The following is a 22,761-nucleotide window of genomic DNA, read 5'->3' as shown; positions in this document are numbered from 1 at the left end:
CCCCCGCCTGTGTGTCTCCTGACTGATGGCAGACCGCCAGCCCGTTAGAAAGATGAAGCTCCAATCAATCAGGTCTCGCCGGGTGGGTGCGATGGGGCTCCTGTGCACCCTAATTCTCTGGGCATTAGTGCATTAACACATGTTCTGCTCTCTTTGGTCCTGTTGTACAGTTACTGTAGGCACACTTACAATGTGTGTGGTGAACGCAGACAGATGGGACACCACAGTGATGTCTCACCACTACCATCTGGGTCCAATATTCGTCTAGAGAATTCGATGGAAAAAAAATGCATTAAAAATTAAAAAAGAAAATAAATTTTTAGTTGCATCATGACTGATATCTGAAATGTGCTACGGAAAATACTATACACTACATGTACAAAAGTACTGGGTCACTTGACTTCTCCAGCCATATGTGGGTCTTTCCCAAATTGTTGGACAAAGTTGGAGTCACACAAGTCAAGTCAAGTCAAGTCAAGTTTATTTCTATAGCGCTTTTCACAACAGGTATTGTCTCAAAGCAGCTTTACAGAAATCAACAGTCAAGGTGAATGATGTGCATTTATCCCTGATGAGCAAGCCTTCCTTTAGATGTCATGACGAAGAAACCTTGAGAGGAACCGGACTCAAAAGGGGAACCATCCTCATTTGGGTGACATCAAGAGTGTGATCATAAATCTTTAAACAATACAGAACACTGGAAAGTGAGAACTAACATGAGCACTGGAGTGTAAGATTATTAATAATGTTCTTTTTACAGTCTTCTACAGTCATTGTGGTTATAAAAATAGGAGCTACTGAGCAACTTATAAAATAGCTCAACATTTCATCACAGATCCAACACCAGCTTCTCCATGCCAGAGCCTTTAAACACTCAAAGAGGTCCAATGTCAAAATTCCACACATGAAATGGGATCCAGCTGGCACTGGTACGTCTCTGGGTGGTACAGGAAGTTTTCGAGTTCCACATCTATTTCTTTAAAGGTCCATAATCTTTATGAGGTGGGACGTGACTGGAGCTGGCTATACCTCAGAATGCCGCACTTCACACTACTGGAACTCTATTTTTAGTTTATTTTCCAATTCCACACTTAAGATTATTCCCCATTAGCTGTTATAATAACCTCCACTTTTCTGGGAGGATGTTCCACTAGATCTTGTGGAGATTTGTGCATTCAGCTACAATGGTGTTAGTAAAGTCAGGTACTGATGTAGGTAAGGTGAGGTCTCCTGGGATGCAGTCAGTGTTCACATTCATCATGTTAAATAGGGTTGAGGTCAGAGGTCTTTAGCTGGAGATCTTCCACTTCAACCAAAGTAATGTTCATGAAGCTGGCTTTGTGCACAGGGGTATTGTCATGCTGGAACAGATTTGGGTCTCCTAGTTCAACTGAAGGGAAAATGTCATTCTACCTGCATACGAAGACTCAAAACCACATCAACGGGAACGTCAAGCATCCAATTACTTTACGTGTACAGAGAATTAAGTATAACAAATTATTCAGTTACAGTCTTATAATTGTTGCCTCATTTGTTTAACAAGATAAGACATTCTTAAGTTCTGAACACCATGCTGCCACTGCTGTGCTCTTGAACAAGATCTACACCCTCAACTGCTCAGCTGTATAAACGAGATAAGTCACTCTGGCTAAATGCAGGAAGTAGTAGAACAGTTAAGGCACTGGGTTACTCAAGTTAAGTAGAAAGATACACTAGATAAAATGTGACTCCAGTAAAAGTAAAAGTGTCCCTTTAAACTTTCACTTGAGTGAAAGTACAAAGGTATTTGCCTTCAAATGTGGTTAATTATCCAAAGTACTATCATTTATTATGGCTATAATGTTCCTATTATCATTTTTATCACAAGACTCTTTACTTAATCAACTCAATCTATTAATAGATTAATATTAATGAGTCAAACACTGGCTGATGTCTATTACAATGATCATGAGACCAAAACCTTTTTTTTTTTTCAACTACTTAAAAAAATCATGCAACAAAGCCATGTGTGTTGTGGCGAGTTTAAATCAGGAGTTACTTCCATCATTTATTCCTCTCCAAATGTTCTGCTTGCTGTTGAACTGATGCTGATCTGTATGTTGGTGATCAGTAGATACACCAAGCGCCAATCAAAAAAAGTTCACGTTTGATCCTGATTGGTGATTTGCTGCGTGTTTGACCAGTTAAGTTTATCCTCATAAATAAAAAGGAACAACTGATGTTGCAAAATGTAGTTCAAAGTAGTAAAAATTACATATTTGACCTATTTAAATGTAATGAAGTAAAAGTCTCCCCAAATGGAAATACTTCAGTAAAGTACATTTACTTCGGTACTGTTCACTGCTGCTGCCAGTTCAAGCCCCAGCACTGCCAAGCTGCCACTGTTGGACCTTCAAGCAGGATCTTTGAAACCCAAGCTTCCTAATAAGCTGGAATGTGCCAAATGAAAGCATCTAAATATTACACTATATTGCCAAAAGTTAGCGGACACCTTATCATAAGTATGGCATGTGCTTTTTGAGCATCGCATTCAACATTTAGTTCCAATTTGCTCTTATAATTCCCTCTATTCTTCTGATTTTGTAGCGTGCTTCTGGAGATTTGTGCTTATTCAGCTACAATGTTGTTAGAAAAGTCAGGTACTGATGTAGTTGAGTTAAGGAGGACTGGGATGCAGTCAGTGTTCCAATTGTTCAGTTGAAATCAGAGTTTTATAGCAATCCAGATCTTCCTCTCCAAACCATGTAAACCAGATCTTCAGGGGGCTCACTTAGTGCACAGCGGCATTGCCATGCTGAAATAAGTTTGGGTTTCCAAGTTTTCCAAATTTCGAGACTGGACTACTGCACTGGACTACTGCAACTCTCTGTTGGCAGGTCTTCCTCTTCTTTCCAAGTTCTCCCACACCACCCCACTGCTGCGCTCCCTTCACTGGCTTTCAGTAGCTGCATGTATCAGATTCAAAACATTGATGCTTGCTTACAAGGCCAAAAATGGACCATCACCATCTTACCTCAGAGACCTCATCACACCTTGCACTGCACCACGCTGTCTGAGATCCTCCAGCACTGCTCGACTGGTATCACCTTCTCTCAGGTGGAGAGGTAACTATACTTCATGGCTCTGTTCTGGCACCGAGGTGGTGGAACGAACTTCTCCTAGATGTCCGAGTCCCTGGCTATCTTTAAGCGACGGTTGAAGACCTTCCTCTTCCTGAAACACTTAAACTAACACTTTCCAGGTTTGCTTTGTAAAAATCAAGAGTTGTAGTCTGATTTATCTTAAGTTTGTAATCTTGCGTACCAGTGAAGCATTTTGTACGTCACTCTGGACACCAGCAACAATTGCGTGCTTCAAGCTTTATGCTAACAGTTTAAAGAAGAACCATATAAAGCAGGTGACCCAATAATTTCATCCATATAGTGTATATAGAGCTGTATATTAGTTGAATGAAGCATTGCAAAATCCAGGTCTCCAGATGAATCTTAAATCTGCATGAGTTTTCTTTGGGTTCTCAGATGTATCTCAATAAATGCTGGGAGGTTGATTAATTTCTCCAAATTGCCCCCCAAGAATGAAAGAGTGATCAAATTGTGTCTGTATGACGCACTGAAATGAACTAAAGTCCCATCTAAGGGGTAAAAGTGCAGTGTTCCTACTATAGACCTGACCCTGACCCTGACCAGCACCAGGACCAGGACCAGTACTAGGACAAGGACAAGGACAAGGAAAAGGTGCTGATGATTAATGCATACATTTCCTTAGTATGTTGTATTGTAAACACAGTAGGTCATTATGTCTTGAAATATAATCCATTATAGAATCTACCACTGGTGCATCATCTCCTGACTATCACGTGCCACAGACATAGGCTAGTTTATGAAGATAACAACAAGCAAGGCAGAAGGGAACATGATGCCTGGATGTAACGTGGATAAAACAGAGGGAGTCAGTGATGTAAACATGACTGAGAACAGAGACATTCCTGACCACCTGATCATCATCATCATCTTTTCTCTGTTGTGTTGTGGCTGTTCAGCCTGGATACATTCATTAGAGAACAAAAAACAGTGGTCACTTTTTACTTAAGTATGTCAGAGCCTAAACTTCTTTACTTTAACTTGAGTGGAAAAAAAGTGTAGTCAGAACTTTTACCAGAGTCGTTTAAAACATGAGTATCTGTACTTTTGCTTGAGTGGAGGATGTTTGTACTCTGCTGTGCTGTGGGTAAAATATTCCACAGCTAGATGAGGAAGTAGTAATGGATTCAGAAGAAGGAGAAGATGCCTGTCTGGCTTAATGAATAAGAAAATCCCCCAATTAGTGCCCTTTTCTGCAGGCCAGGATGAGTTCATGGTGAGGATTAGGAATGAGGCCAGGACCCCATTGCCACTGTCCAGTGGACGCACAGGCAGGAGGGCAGGCATGCGTTCAGCCGCACTGGCACCAAAAAAAAGCATGGGAAAAATCAGCTTGTGTATCAACAGATTAAAAGTTATTCTTCCTCCTTCATTCCATCTGTTGTGCAAAAGTGGTTAAGTATATATATATATATATATATATATATATATATATATATATATATATATATATATATATATATATATATATATATATATATTCTTTGATACACACAAACTGTGTTCTGTCTATCTTTCTATTTTTATTTCTGTCTGTCTGTTTATCGTGTTTGACCTACCGATAACATTTTCTCTGTTATACAGCACCACATCAGTCTCAGGTTCTTGTCTTCTGCTATTATCCTGTTTAATCCCACATTCAAGAGAAGCAGGTACCTTCTAAAAATATTAAAGGGAATTAGATGATTATTTTGACAGTTATTCAAGCTTAAAAAAATCCCACCCAGACTCAAACTGTGTTCTTAAATATATTTCTCTATTAATTCATTTATTTCTTCATAATCTTTACACCAGAAATTCTGTATAAATTTGATCATGGAGCAGTGAAACAGAAGATCCTGCTTACAGATGAACAAAACGAGTTGTTTACTTTGTGAATCGTAAATCCCAGCTTGTGTTCATTCAAAACAATTAAAGCTCTAACGACTAATTAATGATGTAATATATTAATCTAGCGGTGGGCCAGCCTCAGGGGTCCGGGCGGGATAATTGGGCAAAACACAGCGGAATTAATTGGGTTTGATTGAAGGAGTTTTTTCAATAGAGCATGACATAATTGGAGGTCAGGCAGTGACAGTGTGTGTGTGTGTGTGTGTGTGTGTGTGTGTGTGTGTGTGTGTGTGTGTGTGTGTGTGTGTGTGTGTGTGTGTGTGTGTGTATTTAAGTTTTTTTCAGGCCTCTGTTCTACTGAATGAGTTCAAAAAAGCACATGAAGTGACATTAAGTTAAAATGAACTTACTTTATTTACTAGGTCGAGTATCGGGTTATATAATTATTGGCTCCCTCAGAAGGCTGGTGGTCAAAAAAACACAATACCATGTGGTTTTATAATTTGTTTTATAAAATCCATTTTTCTTCTTCCATCATGAGATAGACTCTGAATTCACAGAAATCACAGACAGAATACAGATAAATGAATGAATGAATGAATGACTGAATGATAATGAAGGAGTCTCTGCAGAATGTAAATCTATGGGCTTTGAAAACTATGCAGACTTGAAAATAGAAGAAAAAAAATGGAAACAGAAGAGAAAATGAAGAGAGATGAGATGAGAAGAGAAGAAAATTGGGCTGCTGTTGTGCGAAGGAGGCAAAGGTGAGGAGGAAGACGTCTACAGAGACAGCAGAGAAAGGAGAAGTGTAGGAGAGTGGAGGTTCGGTTAGTAATTTAAATGTTGGTACTATGACTGGGAGAGGGAGAGAGGTAGCTGATATGATGGAAAGGAGAAAGGTAGATATGTTGTGTGTTCAGGAGACCAAGTGGAAAGGGACTGTGGTGAGACCTGAGATGTTGTATGGTTTGGAGACAGTGGCATTGAGTAAAAGACAGGAGGTGGAGCTGGAGGTAGCAGAGCTAAAGATGTTAAGGTTTTTTTGTAGGAGTGATGAGGATGGACAGGATTTAGAATGTAGGACGTTTTGGAGACAAGGTGAGGGAAGCGAGATTGAGATGGTTTGGACATGTGCAGAGGAGGAACATGGGGTATATCAGTAGGAGAATGCTGAGGATGGAGGAAAAGAGGAAGACCAAGGAGGAGGTTTATGGATGTGGTGAGAGAAGACATGCAGGTAGTTGGATAGAAAGAGGCAAATGGATGATCCGCTGTGGCGCCCCCTAGTGGGAGAAGCCGAAAGAAGATGTACAACCCCCCCCCAATTTCCCATTCTGTCCGCTAGATGGCGATATGCGCCATAATGGTCTTGGAATCGACGACGAAGAAGAGTGAGCGCTGAAGGAAGCAGATGTTTCTTCTTCCGGTAGATTCGGGTCCAATTTGTGCAAAAAAAACAAAAAAAACCATAATAATTTTGTTCACCGGTTCTCGCGGTTTTATTTCTTATAAGTAATTATTACGGGGCTGTAGTGAGGCCGGATCCCGCCTGGCTCCGGATACTATGGATATTTCTACACCTCCTGAAGGTAAAACAGAAAAAAAAACGGAGCTCACCGGTAGCTGCGTCGGTCGCTTAGCAAAGCTCGAGCTGGAGCTCGCGCTGGATGCTAATAACAGCGCTAGTTATAAAGGCTTCTCACTCCGTGTTTATTTCATCCCACAGAATTTATTTTACATACAAAATATAATAAATATAACAGCAGTAAAAAATACACAGACAAAACAGAAGCCGTTTGAATAAACAGGACGCTTTTATACGCGGGTTAGCATTAGCTTAGCCAAATGAATTGGGAGTCACGTTAAAGGCACGAGCGCGTTTGTCGAGAATCGGATTATATTCAGATTTTTTTTTTAATTCGAATAAATACAATTATAATTAGTATACCTGTAAAATTAAAAAAAGAACAGCTTGAGATATGAAAATTAATCCGAATAACGTGTCTGTGACAGGTAGACCAGGGGTCCCCTATTATTATTATTATTATTATTATTATTATTATTATTATTATTATTTGACTAATTGACTAATTGACTTATTTAATTTGGAAATAAAATACTTGTATTATGTATAATGTTTATTGTATAAATAAAATGGTGCTTGAGCTTTTTTTTTCTTATATTTTTCTTAATTTATTTATCAATTTATTTATTTTATTTATTTAGTATTCTGTATAGAAATACAATGAGGCTAGGAATAGACTTCATGTATAGACTTTTTATTATATATATATATATATATATATATATATTATATTTTATTATATAGTATATTATAACTTTTTATATTTATCGTAACAATAAGCAAAATGGAATGTAAATAAACGTAAATATAAATCAAATCAGTATTTGGTTTGACCACCAGTTTCCTTGTAAAACAGCATCAATTCAACACTTGCACTTCTGGGTAGAGTTTTTGAAGGCATTCAGCAGGTTGGTTGTTCCATTGAGAACTAACCACACATCTCCTGTGGATGTAGACTGCTTCATATCCTTCTGTCTCTTCGTTTCCCAGACAGACTTGATGGATGGAGAAAAAAATCTAAAAGAATCAAACCCAAAAACGAGCTTGCTGTTTGTGCTGCTCGCACTTCATTTGAACTAAATGTTTACATGTACAATATTTATTTATTTTTAATTTAATATAAACAAACGCAATAGTGATGGTAAGATCGGATCGTTTTAGCGACCTTGTTCCTCGAATCTCGTTCGTCAAAATCTTTTTTGAGTCGTTTTGTTCCTTTGATCAAATGCTACATTTTAAAATTCGAATTTTATTTGTCACATACACATTAATTTTTTGACTGTCAGACTTGTAAACATGGAAGAAATGCAATATAAAGATGAAAAATGTAAAGAGTAAAGTAATGTAAAAACGAATAAAGTGAACTATAAATGTAAATTAAGATTTAATCTGACTATATAAAAACCGCTCTTGTTCCCATATGCTCGTTGTTAATAATGTTAATTTTCCCATAAGAATTAATGTAAACGCAATAAATCCGTTCCCAGACCTCAGGCGATTGTTTATATATTATTTAACACACAAATATACATGTAACAAAGTATAAACATACAAAGTAATACATTATGAAAACTAAATAACTTTTTGTTCCTTATGATTATACTTACTGTTAAACTTGACATGACACATCGCAGACAAAGATCTCGTGTGCGTATGCCACGTTTGTGCTTTTCACGAACTAAACGTATAGTAAAATAAAACAAACACACTATAAAAACAGACAAAAAGCACAATATTCACACGAGAACACACTCAGAACAATGTCTATGAAGCGACTGAGCACCTACTTTGTATAATTGGTTAAATCATTGGTTAAATGTGTGGACAAATTTTTTCGAAAACCGCAGAATTTCCGTGCCACAAAAAAAAAAAAAAAAGACCAGACGGTCTAAATTTAGGCAGTGTGGCTTGGTCCAGGTGAAGATGGACGCCGAGCAGACCGACACTGAACTGGTGGCCAAAAAACGCTGACAAATATGACACATTTGTCAAAGAACGCAGAGGTTCCTGGTTTGAAGAAAGAGGCGACAGAGCTTTCTTTTATTGCCTCTGGAATGGATTAGAGAACAAAATGACACTGTTGAGATAACCAAATAGAACCTCTTTGTATAACCCATAGGTTAAATCCTATTGATTCCAAAAGAAAATTTCAATGAACAAATTCGTAAAGTTATGGTGCGAAAAAATGCAAGGGGGTTTGGATTCATTTCATTTCGAGTGACCTGTAACATGTGGTGCACAATATTAAATATTAGAGGTCGACTGATTTTGGTGGACTTTACCGATAACTAGGGTGAATCGTACGTAAAAAAAAAAAAGTAAAAAATAAAATATTACACCCCATGTAAAATAGCACTGAACTTTATTGCAAAAATGTACAAAACAGTACTGAATCATAAAAATGAGGCAAAATATATAATATTTCATATTTGTTTAAGTAATAAATTATAAATAATGGGTATAATAGTGCTCTCTGTACAGCGCGCAGTCTCGCATGTTAAAGCTAGCAGCACGTGGCGTCCGTGATTCACCTCTAGAGGCTGCTCTCGTAATGAAGGCGGAGCTTCTCAGCTGCTCCAGTGAAGGACACTACCCGGAAAAACTATCGTTATGGATTTTTTTGCCAATCAACTATCGGTGCAGGTTAATCATCAAAACCGATGAATCGATTGACCTCTATTAAATATGACAGTTCTGACTATTGTGATCCGTGATTTCCAAAACTGTAGTTAATTTACAAATATCAGTGACCTTAGGCTGTATTTGTGACCGTTTTTATATACACAATGTCCCTGATTATTTAATTTCTTGTTTTCCTTTCAGACCAAGAGCTTCGGAATGTCATCGACAAACTGGCCCAGTTTGTGGCCCGCAATGGACCCGAGTTTGAAAAGATGACCATGGAGAAACAGAAGGATAATCTGAAATTCTCCTTCCTCTTCGGAGGGGAATATTTCGGCTACTACAAGTACAAGCTTGCAATCGAGCAGCAGCAGCGTACGTATACCTAAGCATTCCTTCCTCTTTTTTTTTCGCTGTAGTAAGGTTCAGTTGAATACTGGGGTCTCGTTTATGAAAGTGTGTATAGATTACTGAGAACCCAAGTGTGTGCATTTGATGCTGTGTAGCTCTGGTGATACATTTTGTTCAAGTACACGTGTGTGACCCTATTCTTTCCTCATAGATCCAACCACTCATGATGATGAATATAAAATGGAAGGTATTTATTAGATTGGTGATTTGAAGCAATTTGGTGTTTTTTTTCTTCTTTTTTTTTTTCTTTGCACCATCAGTGCCTGATGCTTCTGATACTTTCTTTTTATCGAATCGAGCTTTCTCAGACATTTTGTCTTACGTTTTGTCCAAGGTTATGGAACGGGCCGATCCGTTGTCCTGCTTTCAGAATTTATTTAATTTCAGACAGAAAACTTGCTCAACGCTCGCCATTAATTTGATTAATTTACTTTTCAGTCGTATGACTTACAGCCCTGTGTTATCCACAACTAAGTTGTTTATTTATTTATTAATTTTTTTGTTTTTAAATCCCCAATACAATTATTTTAATCTATTATTTTTTTTCATGGTGAAAAACAAGGCAGCATGTCTGAATCTGAATGCATGTTAAGATCCTGACTGAATGGCTTTGCTTGACGATGTACATTCAACAAAGTCATCTTCCCTCTTTCCAGCGCGTGTCCCAGTCCATAATTTTGGATGTTTTCCTTTTATATTTTTGAAGAGAATCAGTGATCAAAAATTTGTTTGTCTTTTTTATTTTATTTTTTGGAATTGATGATAATCGTTGAGCATGTTTCGAATCGCAGTGCTTTGTAAGCCAGCGGGTAAAGAAGTTCCTGATGTTCCACCGCCGATGACGCTGCTTCCTCCTCCTCCGATACCCCCCAGCACTCCTGCAGTGGAGGAGCTCATCCAGCAGAGTCAGTGGAACCTGCAGCAGCAAGAGCAGCACCTGCATACTCTCCGACAGGTAACTTTTCTTTGTCTTTCACATCATGACAGGTGATCTTTTTACTTTTTGCATTCATAAGAATTAAGTGATATACAGTGGTACCTCGACATACGAGTGCCCTTACATACGAGTTTTTTGAGATACGAGCGGTCACTTGGGCGTTTTTTTTTTTTTTGCTTTGATACGCGAGCAAAAACTTGAGGTACGAGCTCGAGACGCCGCTGCTAGATGGCGAATCGAGGCCAGAAAGTGAAGATTTTGACGAAAATTAAGATAAGCGAAAAAGAAAAAGTAAAAAGTTAAGGGATACGTAGTGTGCAGGAGTTATAGTAAATAAACGAGTTTTCCCTCTGCCTCCGCTTATCGCCTCTAAACACACACCCCCCCCTTCCTTTCCGCACACTCTCTCACACACACACACACACCCCCCACCGGCGTTTTCATTAGCTCAAGTTGTCTCATCTCCAACGAAAATACACTGAATAAAACCTTATTATATTTTTACATTCTCTTTTATTATGTTTTTATACAATATTTGTCATTTATAAATGAGTTTTTCTTATTCAAAAACAACTGGGGTGGCATTTTGGGGGCTGGAACGGATTAATGGCATTTCAATTAATTTCAATGGGGAAATTTGCTTTAAAATACGAGCAATTTGACATACGAGCAAGGTTACGGAACGAATTCAACTCTTATGTCGAGGTACCACTGTACATCATGATGTGGTCTTGATTCAGCAATAAACCTGTTATAAAAAGTACATTAATTACCACTATGATGTAATACATTATGACTTCATATTGTACAAACAGTAGATATAAAGAACATTGTTGTTAGATTTATGGTCTTCACCAAAATAGGCACAGAAGCCACAGTTCCTCTACTTTAAATGGCAGTCACAAAGGTCCACCTTCAATCTTGTGAATGGCAGGTATAGATACGCATCTTTCTTTTCTGTGCCTGAGAGGCCCAGAACCTCAGCCTTCCTTACCATGACTGACCAGGACAGAGACTATCCTGTTTGCATTGGGCATGCACAAAGACCTCGTCTTCTGATTGCACCTGACTGTCATAGAGGCTGCATTTTCTTTTTTGTGACTTTTGGGCATAGCGGCCACATTTTCTTTCCTGTGACTGTCGGGCATAGAAACTACGCACAGAGGCCACGCTTCCTTACTAGAGGTCCACCGATTGATTGGTTTTGCAGATTATTCACTGATAGTTGATGGCTGGAGATTTTTGGCAAAAATCTGATATTTATTTTTATTTGTTGTTTGTTGCTGGAGCAGCTGAGAAAGTCTGCTGTCATTATACAGTACAAGATTGGCCTAAATAATTTTAAATGTAACTGTTTTTATTTAGAGTGTTGCTTTTTGTTTCATTTTGAATGTAGGTCTTTTTGTTTTCCCATATATATATATATATATATAGTACAGATACATATTATATACATAACAAAAAAGTGTGAAACAACTGAAAAATGTCATATTCTAGGTTCTTCAAAGTAGCCACCTTTTGCTTTGATTACTGCTTTGCACACTCTTGGCATTCTCTTGATGAGCTTCAAGAGGAAATGGTCTTCCAACAGTCTTGAAGGAGTTCCCAGAGATGCTTGGCACTTGTTGGCCCTTTTGCCTTCACTCTGCGGTCCAGCTCACCCCAAACCATCTCGATTGGGTTCAGGTCCGGTGACTGTGGAGGCCAGGTCATCTGGCGCAGCACCCCATCACTCTTCTTCTTTGTCAAATAGCCCTTACACAGCCTGGAGGTGTGTTTGGGGTCATTGTCCTGTTGAAAAATAAATGATGGTCCATCTAAACGCAAACCGGATGGAATAGCATGCCGCTGCAAGATGCTGTGGTAGCCATGCTGGTTCAGTATGCCTTCAATTTTGAATAAATCCCCAACAGTGTCACCAGCAAAGCACCCCCACACCATCACACCTCCTCCTCCATGCTTCACGGTGGGAACCAGGCATGTAGAGTCCATCCGTTCACCTTTTCTGCGTCGCACAAAGACACAGTGGTTGGAACCAAAGATCTCAAATTTGGACATCAGACCAAAGCACAGATTTCCACTGGTCTAATGTCCATTCCTTGTGTTCTTTAGCCCAAACAAGTCTCTTCTGCTTGTTGCCTTTCTTAGCAGTGGTTTCCTAGCAGATATTCTACCATGAAGGCCTGATTCACACAGTCTCCTCTTAACAGTTGTTGTAGAGATGTGTCTGCTGCTAGAACTCTGTGTGCCATTGACCTGGTCTCTAATCTGAGCTGCTGTTAACCTGCGATTTCTGAGGCTGGTGACTCGGATGAACTTATCCTCCGCAGCAGAGGTGACTCTTGGTCTTCCTTTCCTGGGGCGGTCCGCATGTGAACGAGTTTCTTTGTAGCGCTTGATGGTTTTTGTGACTGCACTTGGGGACACTTTAAAAGTTTTCCCAATTTTTCGGACTGACTGACCTTCATTTCTAAAAGTAATGATGGCCACTCGTTTTTCTGTACTTAGCTGCTTTTTTCTTGCTATAATACAAATTCTAACAGTCTATTCAGTAGGACTATCAGCTGTGTATCCACCTGACTTCTGCACAACACAACTGATGGTCCCAACCCCATTTATAAGGCAAGAAATCACACTTATTAAACCTGACAGGGCACACCTGTGAAGTGAAAACCATTTCAGGTGACTACCTCTTGAAGCTCATCAAGAGTGTGCAAAGCAGTAATCAAAGCAAAAGGTGGCTACTTTGAAGAACCGAGAATATGACATATTTTCAGTTGTTTCACACTTTTTTGTTATGTATATAATTCCATATATAATTCCACATGTGTTAATTCATAGTTTTGATGCCTTCAGTGTGAATCTACAATTTTTATAGTCATGAAATTAAAGAAAACTCTTTGAATGAGAAGGTGTGTCCAAACTTTTGGTCTGTACTGTGTGTGTGTGTGTCTGTGTGTGTCTGTGTGTGTCTGTGTGTGTGTCTGTGTGTGTCTGTGTGTGTGTCTGTGTGTGTGTCTGTGTGTGTGTGTGTCTGTGTATATATATATATATATATATATATATATATTACAGTGGTACCCCGCTTATCGACTGGCTTTTTCGCACCGAAAAATTGTTAATAAATGGGTATCGGTGGAGGTCGGGAACGGATTAATTGGTTTTCCATTATTTTTTATGGGATAATTACATTCGCTCTTCGACCTTTTCGCATTTCGACCGGTTTTAAGGAACGGATTAAGGTTGATAAGCGGGGTACCACTGTGTATGTATATATATATTTATACCATAATTTCCGGACTATTAAGCGCACCCAAATATAAGCCGCATTTGACAATTTGACATTTGACAAAGATTTGTATTTTGATGATAAATACGCCGCACCTGTCTATAAGCCACAGGTGTCTACACTGAAAATAATGAACTTTACACAGGCTTTAATGAAAGACAGTGTCTGTGACACGGCTTGTATCTAAACAGTAGCCTACCAAGAAAGTCATTGTTCACTGTCTTCCTCCTTCCTTTCACAACTATTTCTCTCTGGAGTTTATCTTTTGGCATCGCCGTACGTTTAAAAATCACCATCGGTGAATCTTTTCTCCCGATGCCGTGCAGCTCAGAACACAGGTGAAGTGTGTTGTTTTTTTTTTTTATATGCCCGGTTGTTTTCAGCGTGACGAATGATTCGCATTTCCTGTTGACAGTCCGAGTGAGCGGCAGGTTAAACGTCAGAGGAACATCATCCATATTTATGATGTGGTGCGGCCCGATTCAGTGGGAGCGCATCTGATTTCATATAAAGAGTTTCATTGGTTCACCTGAACCCGTTCAGCAATTTCATTGGTCTAATGTTTTGGCTTAAAGCTTGTGAAACCGGGAAAAACCCAGGAAAAATCCATATATTAGCCGCTAGGCTGTTTAAGCCGTGGGGTTTAAAGCGTAGGAAAAAAGTAGCGGCTTATAGTCTGGAAAATACGGTATATGATCCTGCATATACTTTTATACTAATTTACCTGCATTCATAGGTATTTGGCTTGATTTATACATTTAATCTCCATGATCTTAAATGTGTTCCTGAATTTCTGGAAAGGGCAATGCTCTACACAGAGGTGTATTGCACAGGGATATGCTGCTGTGGTCCTAACAGGTTCTAATTTTTATGTTCCTCCAGGAGCAGGTAAACGCAGCTGTCGTGCTCGCCATGGAGCAGCAGATGCAGAAACTGTTGGTGGAAACGCAGCAGGATATGGCCGAGTTTGACAGCCTGCTTCAGCCGATCATCGACACATGCACCAAGGATGCCATTTCTGTACGTGCAATATGAGCTTTATAATTCTAATCATTATCCGTGAATCGTACATAAAAGCACTCTTGGAATGCCGCTCAGCCATTTAACAGAGTGGACCGGAACTTAGTTTTGCATAACTATCATCATGTCCAGGCTGGAAAGAATTGGATGTTTAACAACGCCAAGTCCCCACAACAATGTGAACTGATGACTTCCCACCTCCGCAATCGCATCACAGCAGAGACGGCGCACTTCGAGCTCCGCCTGCACCTCATCTATCTCATAAATGATGTCCTGCATCACTGGTAGGTGCAAAACTGTTAGAACTGCATCACGTAGGAATGATGATATTTAACAGTAAATTCATGTCGGTCACGTTATATCTCTTAGTGTACTCTCTCACAGGCTCCGCAGTGTGTCTGGTGTGTTGATTACACGTTAACTTGTTGTGTTGTGGCATTGCAGTCAGAGGAAGAACCAGAGAGATCTTTTGGCTGCGCTGCAGAAGGTTGTGGTGCCCATTTACTGCACCAGCTTCCTAGCAGTTGAGGAAGACAAACAGCAAAAAATCACCCGGGTAAGATACGCATTTCACATTCTCTCTTCAATGCATCAACACTTTTTCCTTTTCCTCCCAATATTATTTCGTAAACGCTTTGATTAAATGCAAAAACGTGTAACTTCATCTATCTCCTGCATGTTTTGTGAGATATGAAACACTGGTGGACCTTTTAGATCAGTATTTTTTTCTAAAAGATCATCTGACCATGAAATGATTTAAATTTTCATTACTCCAAAGGGCACGCACACATACGCGTGTGTTCATATGTTCTGGTTTTGTCGTTCTCAGTTGCTCCAGCTCTGGGAGAAGAACGGTTACTTTGACGATGTCACCATTCAGCAGCTCCAGAGTCCGGCTCTGGGCTTGGGACAGTATCAGGTACTGTACACTCACTTACAGAAACACCAGCTGTCAAAATGTCTTGATGTTTCTTCAAAAACGCATTTTTTGCATCAGAAATTGGGAAATAATGTAAAAGGGCAGGGCTATTTTTTTGTTCTTTTTTAAAACAAAAACAAAATGGCGCTGGTTGTGTGGGTTATGGTTTTAATGCCAATTTAAGTTATAGACTGTGGTGTACTTGTTGGCTCAGGAAAGAACAAATGGGTGAAATAAGTTTTCACTTGAGTGACTTTTATTTGCCACTTTTCCTGTCTTTCTCTCAGCTTTCCTTTGACACCAGCAAAAAAGCACACACTCAATAATACAAATTAGGGACAGGTTCGTAATCCTTATGCCGGCTGCACAATGCGATTTTATTCATACTGTAGTAACATGATCCCATTGTCAGACTGTAGGATCTCGTCCAAAGTTTTATGCCCGGTTTTACCCATTAATTCCTCCGGCTCCGCCTTTCATAAAAGAAAAAAAGTGACCACGTGTCTGCTGTTACTGTGAAATTTGTGTCCTTTAAAAAAAAAATTATAAAGGATGTACCTTGTTTTCCGGACTATAAGCCGCTACTTTTTTCCCACTCTTTGAACCTCGCGCCTTAAACAACGAAGCGGCTAATTTATGGATTTTTCCTGGGTTTTTCCCGGTTTCACAAACTTCAAGCCGCCAAAAAAATGAACCCCATAACATTAGACCAATGAAATTGCCGAACTGGTTCATCAACCAATGAAATTCTTTATATTAAATCCGATGCGCTCCCACTGAATCGGACCCCACCACATCATAAATATGGATGATGTTCCTCTGACGTTTAACCTGCTGCTCACTCGGACTGTCTACAGGAAATGTGAATCATTCGTCACGCTGAAAACAACCGGGCATGAAAACACACTTCACCTGTGTTCTGAGCTGCACGGCATCGGGAGAAAAGATTCACCAATGGTGATTTTTAAACGCACTGCGATGCCAAAAGAAAAACTTCTGAGAGAAATAGTTGTGAAAGGAAGGAGGAAGACAGTAAACAATGACTTTCTTGGTAGGCTACTGTTTAGATACAAGCCTTGTAACAGACACTGTCTTTTATTAAAGCCTGTGTAAAGTTCATTATTTTTTTAGTGTAGACACCTGTGGCTTATAGACAGGTGCGGCGTATTTATGTTCAAAATACAAATCTTTGTCAAATTCAGTGGGTGCGGCTTATATTTGTGTGCACTTAATAGTCCGGAAATTACGGTATATTTTTCCTTTAGATGGAGTCATGGAATATAGAGACATATTGGGACAGTCACCTCTTTAATATCACCAAGCTGTAATCACTTATGTGTTTTATTCCATCATGTTCTATTAGGTGTCAGCCATTTTTTTGTTAATAAAAGCCGAATCCCTTGTGTCTGTAGGCGTCTCTAATAACGGAGTATGCTGCCGTAGTGCAGCCGGTGCAGTTGGCCTTTCAGCAGCAGATCCAGACGCTGAAGTCTCAGCACGAGGAGTTTGTGGCTAACTTGAAGCAGCAGCAGAGCGTCGCCGTGGCAGCCGCAGCAGCTGCCGTAGGGCAGTTGGCACCATCGGAGTCGGAGAATAAAGGAGGAAGCCAGACTTCTATGACTGCTCAGCCTGGTGGGTAAATTTATTGGGTAACCATGGTCAAAATTTTAATAGCAATTTGATTGAATTCGTATTGAACTTTTAATGCCTCCTCAAGTTAGTGTATTACACCTACTACTTGATTTTATCAGTAGATGTGAAACCTCCAATGGCATGCCCACCTCCGGGTGATTATGATGGTCCTCAGACAGACTCCAACCCTTCTGCATCCTCTGATATTTCCTCTTCGAAACCTGGCTGGTTCGATCCCCAGCATGGAATGCCTTCTTGGAACCCTCAGCAACCTGTGAGTGTTTTTTTTTTTTTTCTTTAGCAAAGTGATTTAGCCATCTATAGAGGAACTGAATGCTGTTTTTGGCTGAAATATAAACCAATTTAGACCAGTTAATGAACATCACTGTCCCTGATTTAGTTTATCGCTTCACCGCCAGCTTCCATGCACACTTCTAACTGCCCCGTTCTTTTTCACAGCCGCCGTTTGACCCCACCCAAGCTCCACCACCTTGCCCACCCTGGAACAGCCATGAGGGGATGTGGAATGAGAGAGAGCCCAACTGGAGCAGCCCTCGAGATGGTGGCCCCGGAGGTCCCGGAGGACCTCCATGGAGTAGCCAGAACGAGCCTCCGCCCTCATGGAGCGGACAGTTTGAACAGCCACCGTGGAACAATCAGCCCGATCAGCCACCGTGGAGCCAGAGAGAGCCGCCTTTCCGCATGCAGCGACCTCCACACTTCCGGGGACCCTTCCCCCCACATCAGCAACCGCCTCCGTTCAACCAGCCACCTCCGCCACACAACTTCAACCGTTTCCCACCGCGCTTCATGCAGGATGACTTCCCGCCCCGGCATCACTTTGAACGGCCGCCGTTCCCGCCACATCGGTTCGAATATCCGCAAGGGGACTTCTCTGGTGGTGAGCTGTTTCACCCAATATATAATATCTAAATAAATATATTTAAATGATTAAACAACAACTATAATGCTTGCGTGTTGCTTTTTTAAAGAAATGGGTCCACCACACCACCACCCAAACCAGAGGATTCCTCCCCCAGGAATGGGTGAACATCCTCCATGGGGTAGTAACCAGCACCCAGACTTCGGGCCTCCACCACACGGCTTTAACGGCCAGTCACACCCCATAAGACGGCAGAATCCGTCACATGTGACCCCGGATGACCCCAGTCTGGTGCCCAATGTTCCCTACTTTGACCTACCCGCAGGTCTCATGGCCCCTCTCGTGAAAGTAAGCATACAGATCTGAGCTAACGTCTCATTTTGTTTGTCTTCTCTCGCATTAAATCGACAATGCTATTTTTCTTTTCCAACCCAGCTGGAAGATCATGACTACAAGGCTCTGGATCCCAAAGACATCCGATTGCCTCCTCCCATGCCCCCTAGTGAACGTCTGCTGGCTGCTGTGGAGGCCTTTTACAGTCCACCTTCTCATGACAGACCCAGGAACAGGTCACTTCTGTTTATCCCAATGCTTTCTCTCACATTTAAAAAAATTAAAATAAAAAAGACTTATTAAAGCACCATTTGATTTTTTTTTTTTTTTTTTTATATCAAGCACCAAGCATCAAATGCATATATGCACCCCAGCAATATATAGCATCATAAAAGACCTCTTTCATTTCTGAACATTTCACTTAACATAAAAAAATCACTAATAACGATTTTAAAGTGTAGGTTTTATACATTTAGACGTTTTGACGTTCACGCGGTCGTGTTCAAAGCGCATGTTATAATTTTCACTATAAGTTTAGCTATCTGGCGAGCATTGCATTGTATCCAGAATGTAATACTGGCGAGATTAAATAACCATTTGACTAAACAAAACTTATTTCAATTCAAACTCAAGCACTTTCAAGGACCTTAAGTATCTCCAAAAAGTGAGTACACCCCCGTCGCATTTCAGCAAACGCTTTAGTATCTTCTCAATACTATAGAAACAAAACTTGGATATATTTCAGAGTAGTCAATGTGCAGCTTGTGTAGCAGTACAGATTTACTGTCCTCTGAAAATAACTCTGAAAAAATTGTCCCCTGTGAGAAGATATAATAAAATTGTTGCTGAAATGAGGGGCGTACTCACTTTTGTGAGATACTGTATAATTCCTATAGTACTTTCCAGACTTCGAATCCATGGATCTGAAATACTTTCAAGAAACGTGGGAACCCTGTTTGTGATGAGCAAAAATAAAACATCCTTATAGAAGTATAATTGCTTGTCTCCTGATATCTGTCAGGATCTAAACCTGGCAACACGGGAATTTTATGCTGTTTCAATACAGTAAAACTCTTGCTGTTTGTCTTTTCCAGTGAGGGCTGGGAGCAGAACGGCCTGTACGAGTTCTTCAGAGCCAAGATGAGAGCGAGGAGGAAAAAGGAGCAAGAAAAACGCAACAGGTGAGTGTTGCATTGTGCCATTGGTGCTTCTGTGAATTCTTTGCTGAACCTTTTCCCCCCCCATTATTGTACACTGTTAGAGCTGATGAGTTGGGTCTGTATAGGCTGGTAAAAAAATTTTTTTTCATAATTATGTATATTACCCATGCGTGTGTGTGTGTGTGATTCCTCAGCACACGAGGCAGTCGCTCACGGAGCCGCTCGCGTAGTCGAGGTAGATCGTCATCACACTCCAGCTCGCGCTCCTCCAAATCGTCACGCTCCAGGTCTTCCAGATCCCGGTCCCGATCACGCTCCTACTCCAGATCTCGATCCAGGTAATTCCTCCGCGTTACGTTTTTCACCACAAACATCGGTATTGCCGCCGTATTTAGTTCCGCTGATGCGCATAAACACACATTCATATCGTTTCTATACTCAAAATTAAAAGTGTTCCTGTGTGTATTTACTTTTTATAGAAGCAGGAGCCACTCCAGGTCGCGATCCGGAAGCCGCTCTCGCTCCAGATCACGATCTAAATCGCGATCACCTGACCGACGACGACAAGCTGCAAAGTCCCGCAGCCCCACACCACCGTTAGTGTCCACAGCAACCACTCTTACATACAGATACAGTGCAGAGAGCCTACAATTGAATATATGTATGTATGTGTGTGTTCAGGTCCACTTCTGGCTTAGGCTCTGCACCTCCAGCTCCACCGATAGATTATAGGCTGGGTGAGGAGAACAAGGGCCATCAGATGCTCATGAAAATGGGTGAGTGTTTCAGTGATTCGTCTCCTGACTTTCCGTGGAACATCTCATGCACTCGTTGCTCGTTAACGTGGAGCTTTGCGGTTTTTAACACGTACAGCATTCCATAAACCGCGTGTTTGGCATAAACTGCGAAAAAATTCAGCATCAGACCGTCTGAAGTCTGTTTCTGCATGCAGGTTGGAGCGGCTCCGGAGGCCTCGGGGTGAAAGAGCAGGGTATTCAGGATCCTATTAAAGGAGGAGACGTGCGCGATAAGTGGGATCAGTACAAAGGTGTTGGAATTTCCCTGGATGACCCGTATGTCAACTACAGAAGGAACAAAAGCTACAACTTTGTTGCACGGATGAAAGCCAGAGAGAAAGGTAGCAACACACTTTTTACACTCAGTACACAGTTACACACAGACGGAATCAAATGTCAGGAATTATTGATCTGTTCATCTTCTCAGATGCAAATTTTTGGTGTACATCGGATACAAGTTGGCATGTGTATCGTGATGCAATGTTTTTAACATATTTGGTAAAAAAACCAAAAAAAACCCCAAATTATTTATATATAATTATTAGTAGATAAGTAGTAGTAGATTTCTCATTGTTAAACTGTTTCTCGAGCGCGTTCTCCCAGCACTGCTGCTGCTACTTGAACATGACGTATCTACGGAGACCGAGGCGTGTCCTGAGAGTCACATAGAATACAGATTAACATGGCAGAGTTAGAGCTGCATCTTCCACGGGGCAGAAAAGAAAAAGAACGTCTGGATTTTTTAAATCTTTTTTTGCAATACAAAGGCATGTTAGTGAGAGGGCCATGTTTTAGAATCCAGAAGGCATTTAAGTAAATTAATGATTCGCTGTCTGTATAAACAAAAAAAATTGCATCGTATTGCACCACGTGTATCTTTAATGTATCGTAGGCTATGCATCAAGATGCGAATCGCATCGGCCTCAGTTACAGAGATGCACATCCCTAGTATATTTCTTGCAAAAGTCAGGTGGAATTCATGATACTTCGGTTCCCGTATGATTGACAGCAAAGAATCAGAAACCGAAAAACACAGTTTGTTTCACATTTTAATTTCAGGGTTATTTCCAGAACCCAAAAGTGAAACTGTTGCCTAAAGGCCTTAAATAAAGACGTTAACCATGTAGAGCACCTGGTAGTGTCCTGACGACAATTCGGGTGAGGTCAACTTAACCTGAGGACAGCTTTTATAGTTCACCCACATTTTTATAGGATCACATTTACTGATGATTCAAATTCTGCTCGTAATAGAAGACAGGAGGACACCAGAACTAGAACCATATTTTCCTCAGTGAGTGAAGTACCAAGACATCCCAGTTCTGTGGGTTTTTTTGTACCAATGTGAAGTAATGGGGTGTTACTACATGGAGTCCCAAAGAACATGGACACACGTCGCATACATGAAAAACAAGCGAGAAATGGTGTTATGTTTCTTTTATAATAATCCTGTGCTTCATATTACTTTAAACACTTTTTGAATAGTTATTGAATAGAAATGTCTTCCTATAAGCTGTCTTTACTCTCTTTTTTTTTTCTCCCCCCCCCCCCCCCCCTCCCCAGTGACCCGAGACACGCAGGAAACCCCACCTACAGAATGATTCTCCAGAATTCTGAATTTTTTTTTTAACCTATAGAAAAAAACAAAACAAAAAACCCTTTCATCAACGTTGCCCCCTTTTTTTGAAAACCGATTGCAAGTGGAATTGTTTTCATTGTAAAATATCAAAATGTGATGTAGTTTGAAAAGCAGTATCATTGCAGTCTGTAAAATTTAGCTTAGATTTAATACCCAGCACAAGGAAATAAACAGGTTTTAAATCATGCCACAGTGACTGGTTTGTCTGTTAATGGCGACTACAACGGTTTCATTTCTAATAACTTGGAGCCAAATAGTTACATTTACTTACAAATATTTTAAGAAACGTTGTGTGCAAAATGTACGTTATACGTGAAATATGGGATATAATGGTTGTAACCACCTGTGATTTGGTTCAGCTCTAATAAGGACAATCGCATCATAAAGATATTCCTATAAACCTAAAAGTACTGGGACACCTGACTTTTCCAGCCATATGTGGCTTTTTTTTTTTTTTTTTATTTATTTTATTTTTTTTTTACTTTATTGACCTTGGTCTATTGTGCTGCAAATTAGGCTGATTAATAGGCAGGTGCATCAGCAAGCAGCTATGCATATACCAGC

At 40.2% G+C, this 22,761-nt stretch overlaps 1 protein-coding gene across 4 annotated transcripts; it reads left to right on the top strand.

The window, feature by feature from the left end:
• Window positions 1-5,960: 5,960 nt before the first annotated feature.
• Window positions 5,961-22,382, top strand: cherp (calcium homeostasis endoplasmic reticulum protein). Of its 4 annotated transcripts, none has more exons than XM_083559092.1 (19): window positions 6,344-6,562; window positions 9,382-9,555; window positions 9,743-9,778; window positions 10,383-10,546; window positions 14,700-14,837; window positions 14,970-15,121; window positions 15,282-15,393; window positions 15,667-15,756; window positions 17,169-17,388; window positions 17,511-17,662; window positions 17,848-18,289; window positions 18,381-18,619; window positions 18,707-18,840; window positions 19,699-19,785; window positions 19,959-20,102; window positions 20,244-20,360; window positions 20,446-20,540; window positions 20,717-20,902; window positions 22,122-22,382. In XM_083559092.1, the coding sequence occupies exons 1-19, from the start codon at window positions 6,538-6,540 to the stop codon at window positions 22,157-22,159; spliced, it is 2,745 nt and encodes a 914-aa protein (XP_083415218.1). In that variant the 5' UTR covers window positions 6,344-6,537; the 3' UTR covers window positions 22,160-22,382. The 4 variants fall into 4 exon arrangements, with proteins under 4 accessions (XP_083415219.1, XP_083415218.1, XP_083415217.1 ...); XM_083559091.1 differs by having other exon boundaries at window positions 17,508-17,662; XM_083559093.1 differs by lacking the exon at window positions 9,743-9,778 and having other exon boundaries at window positions 5,961-6,562; window positions 17,508-17,662.
• Window positions 22,383-22,761: the final 379 nt, after the last annotated feature.

Source organism: Silurus aristotelis, assembly GCF_946808225.1.
Source record: "Silurus aristotelis genome assembly, chromosome: 13".
In the NCBI taxonomy this organism is placed as follows: Eukaryota; Metazoa; Chordata; class Actinopteri; order Siluriformes; family Siluridae; genus Silurus; species Silurus aristotelis.
Note: the sequence above shows the minus strand (reverse complement) of the source record. Positions and strands in the feature narration are given on the sequence as shown.

Excerpts from the sequence above, each read along its gene's own strand:
- cherp (XM_083559091.1), top strand. The coding sequence starts at position 6,538 with ATGGATATTTCTACACCTCCTGAAG. Across the intron at positions 17,663-17,847 it reads CTTGGAACCCTCAGCAACCT|CCGCCGTTTGACCCCACCCA; the intron begins GTGAGTGTTTTT and ends TCTTTTTCACAG. Across the intron at positions 20,541-20,716 it reads TCAGATGCTCATGAAAATGG|GTTGGAGCGGCTCCGGAGGC; the intron begins GTGAGTGTTTCA and ends TTCTGCATGCAG.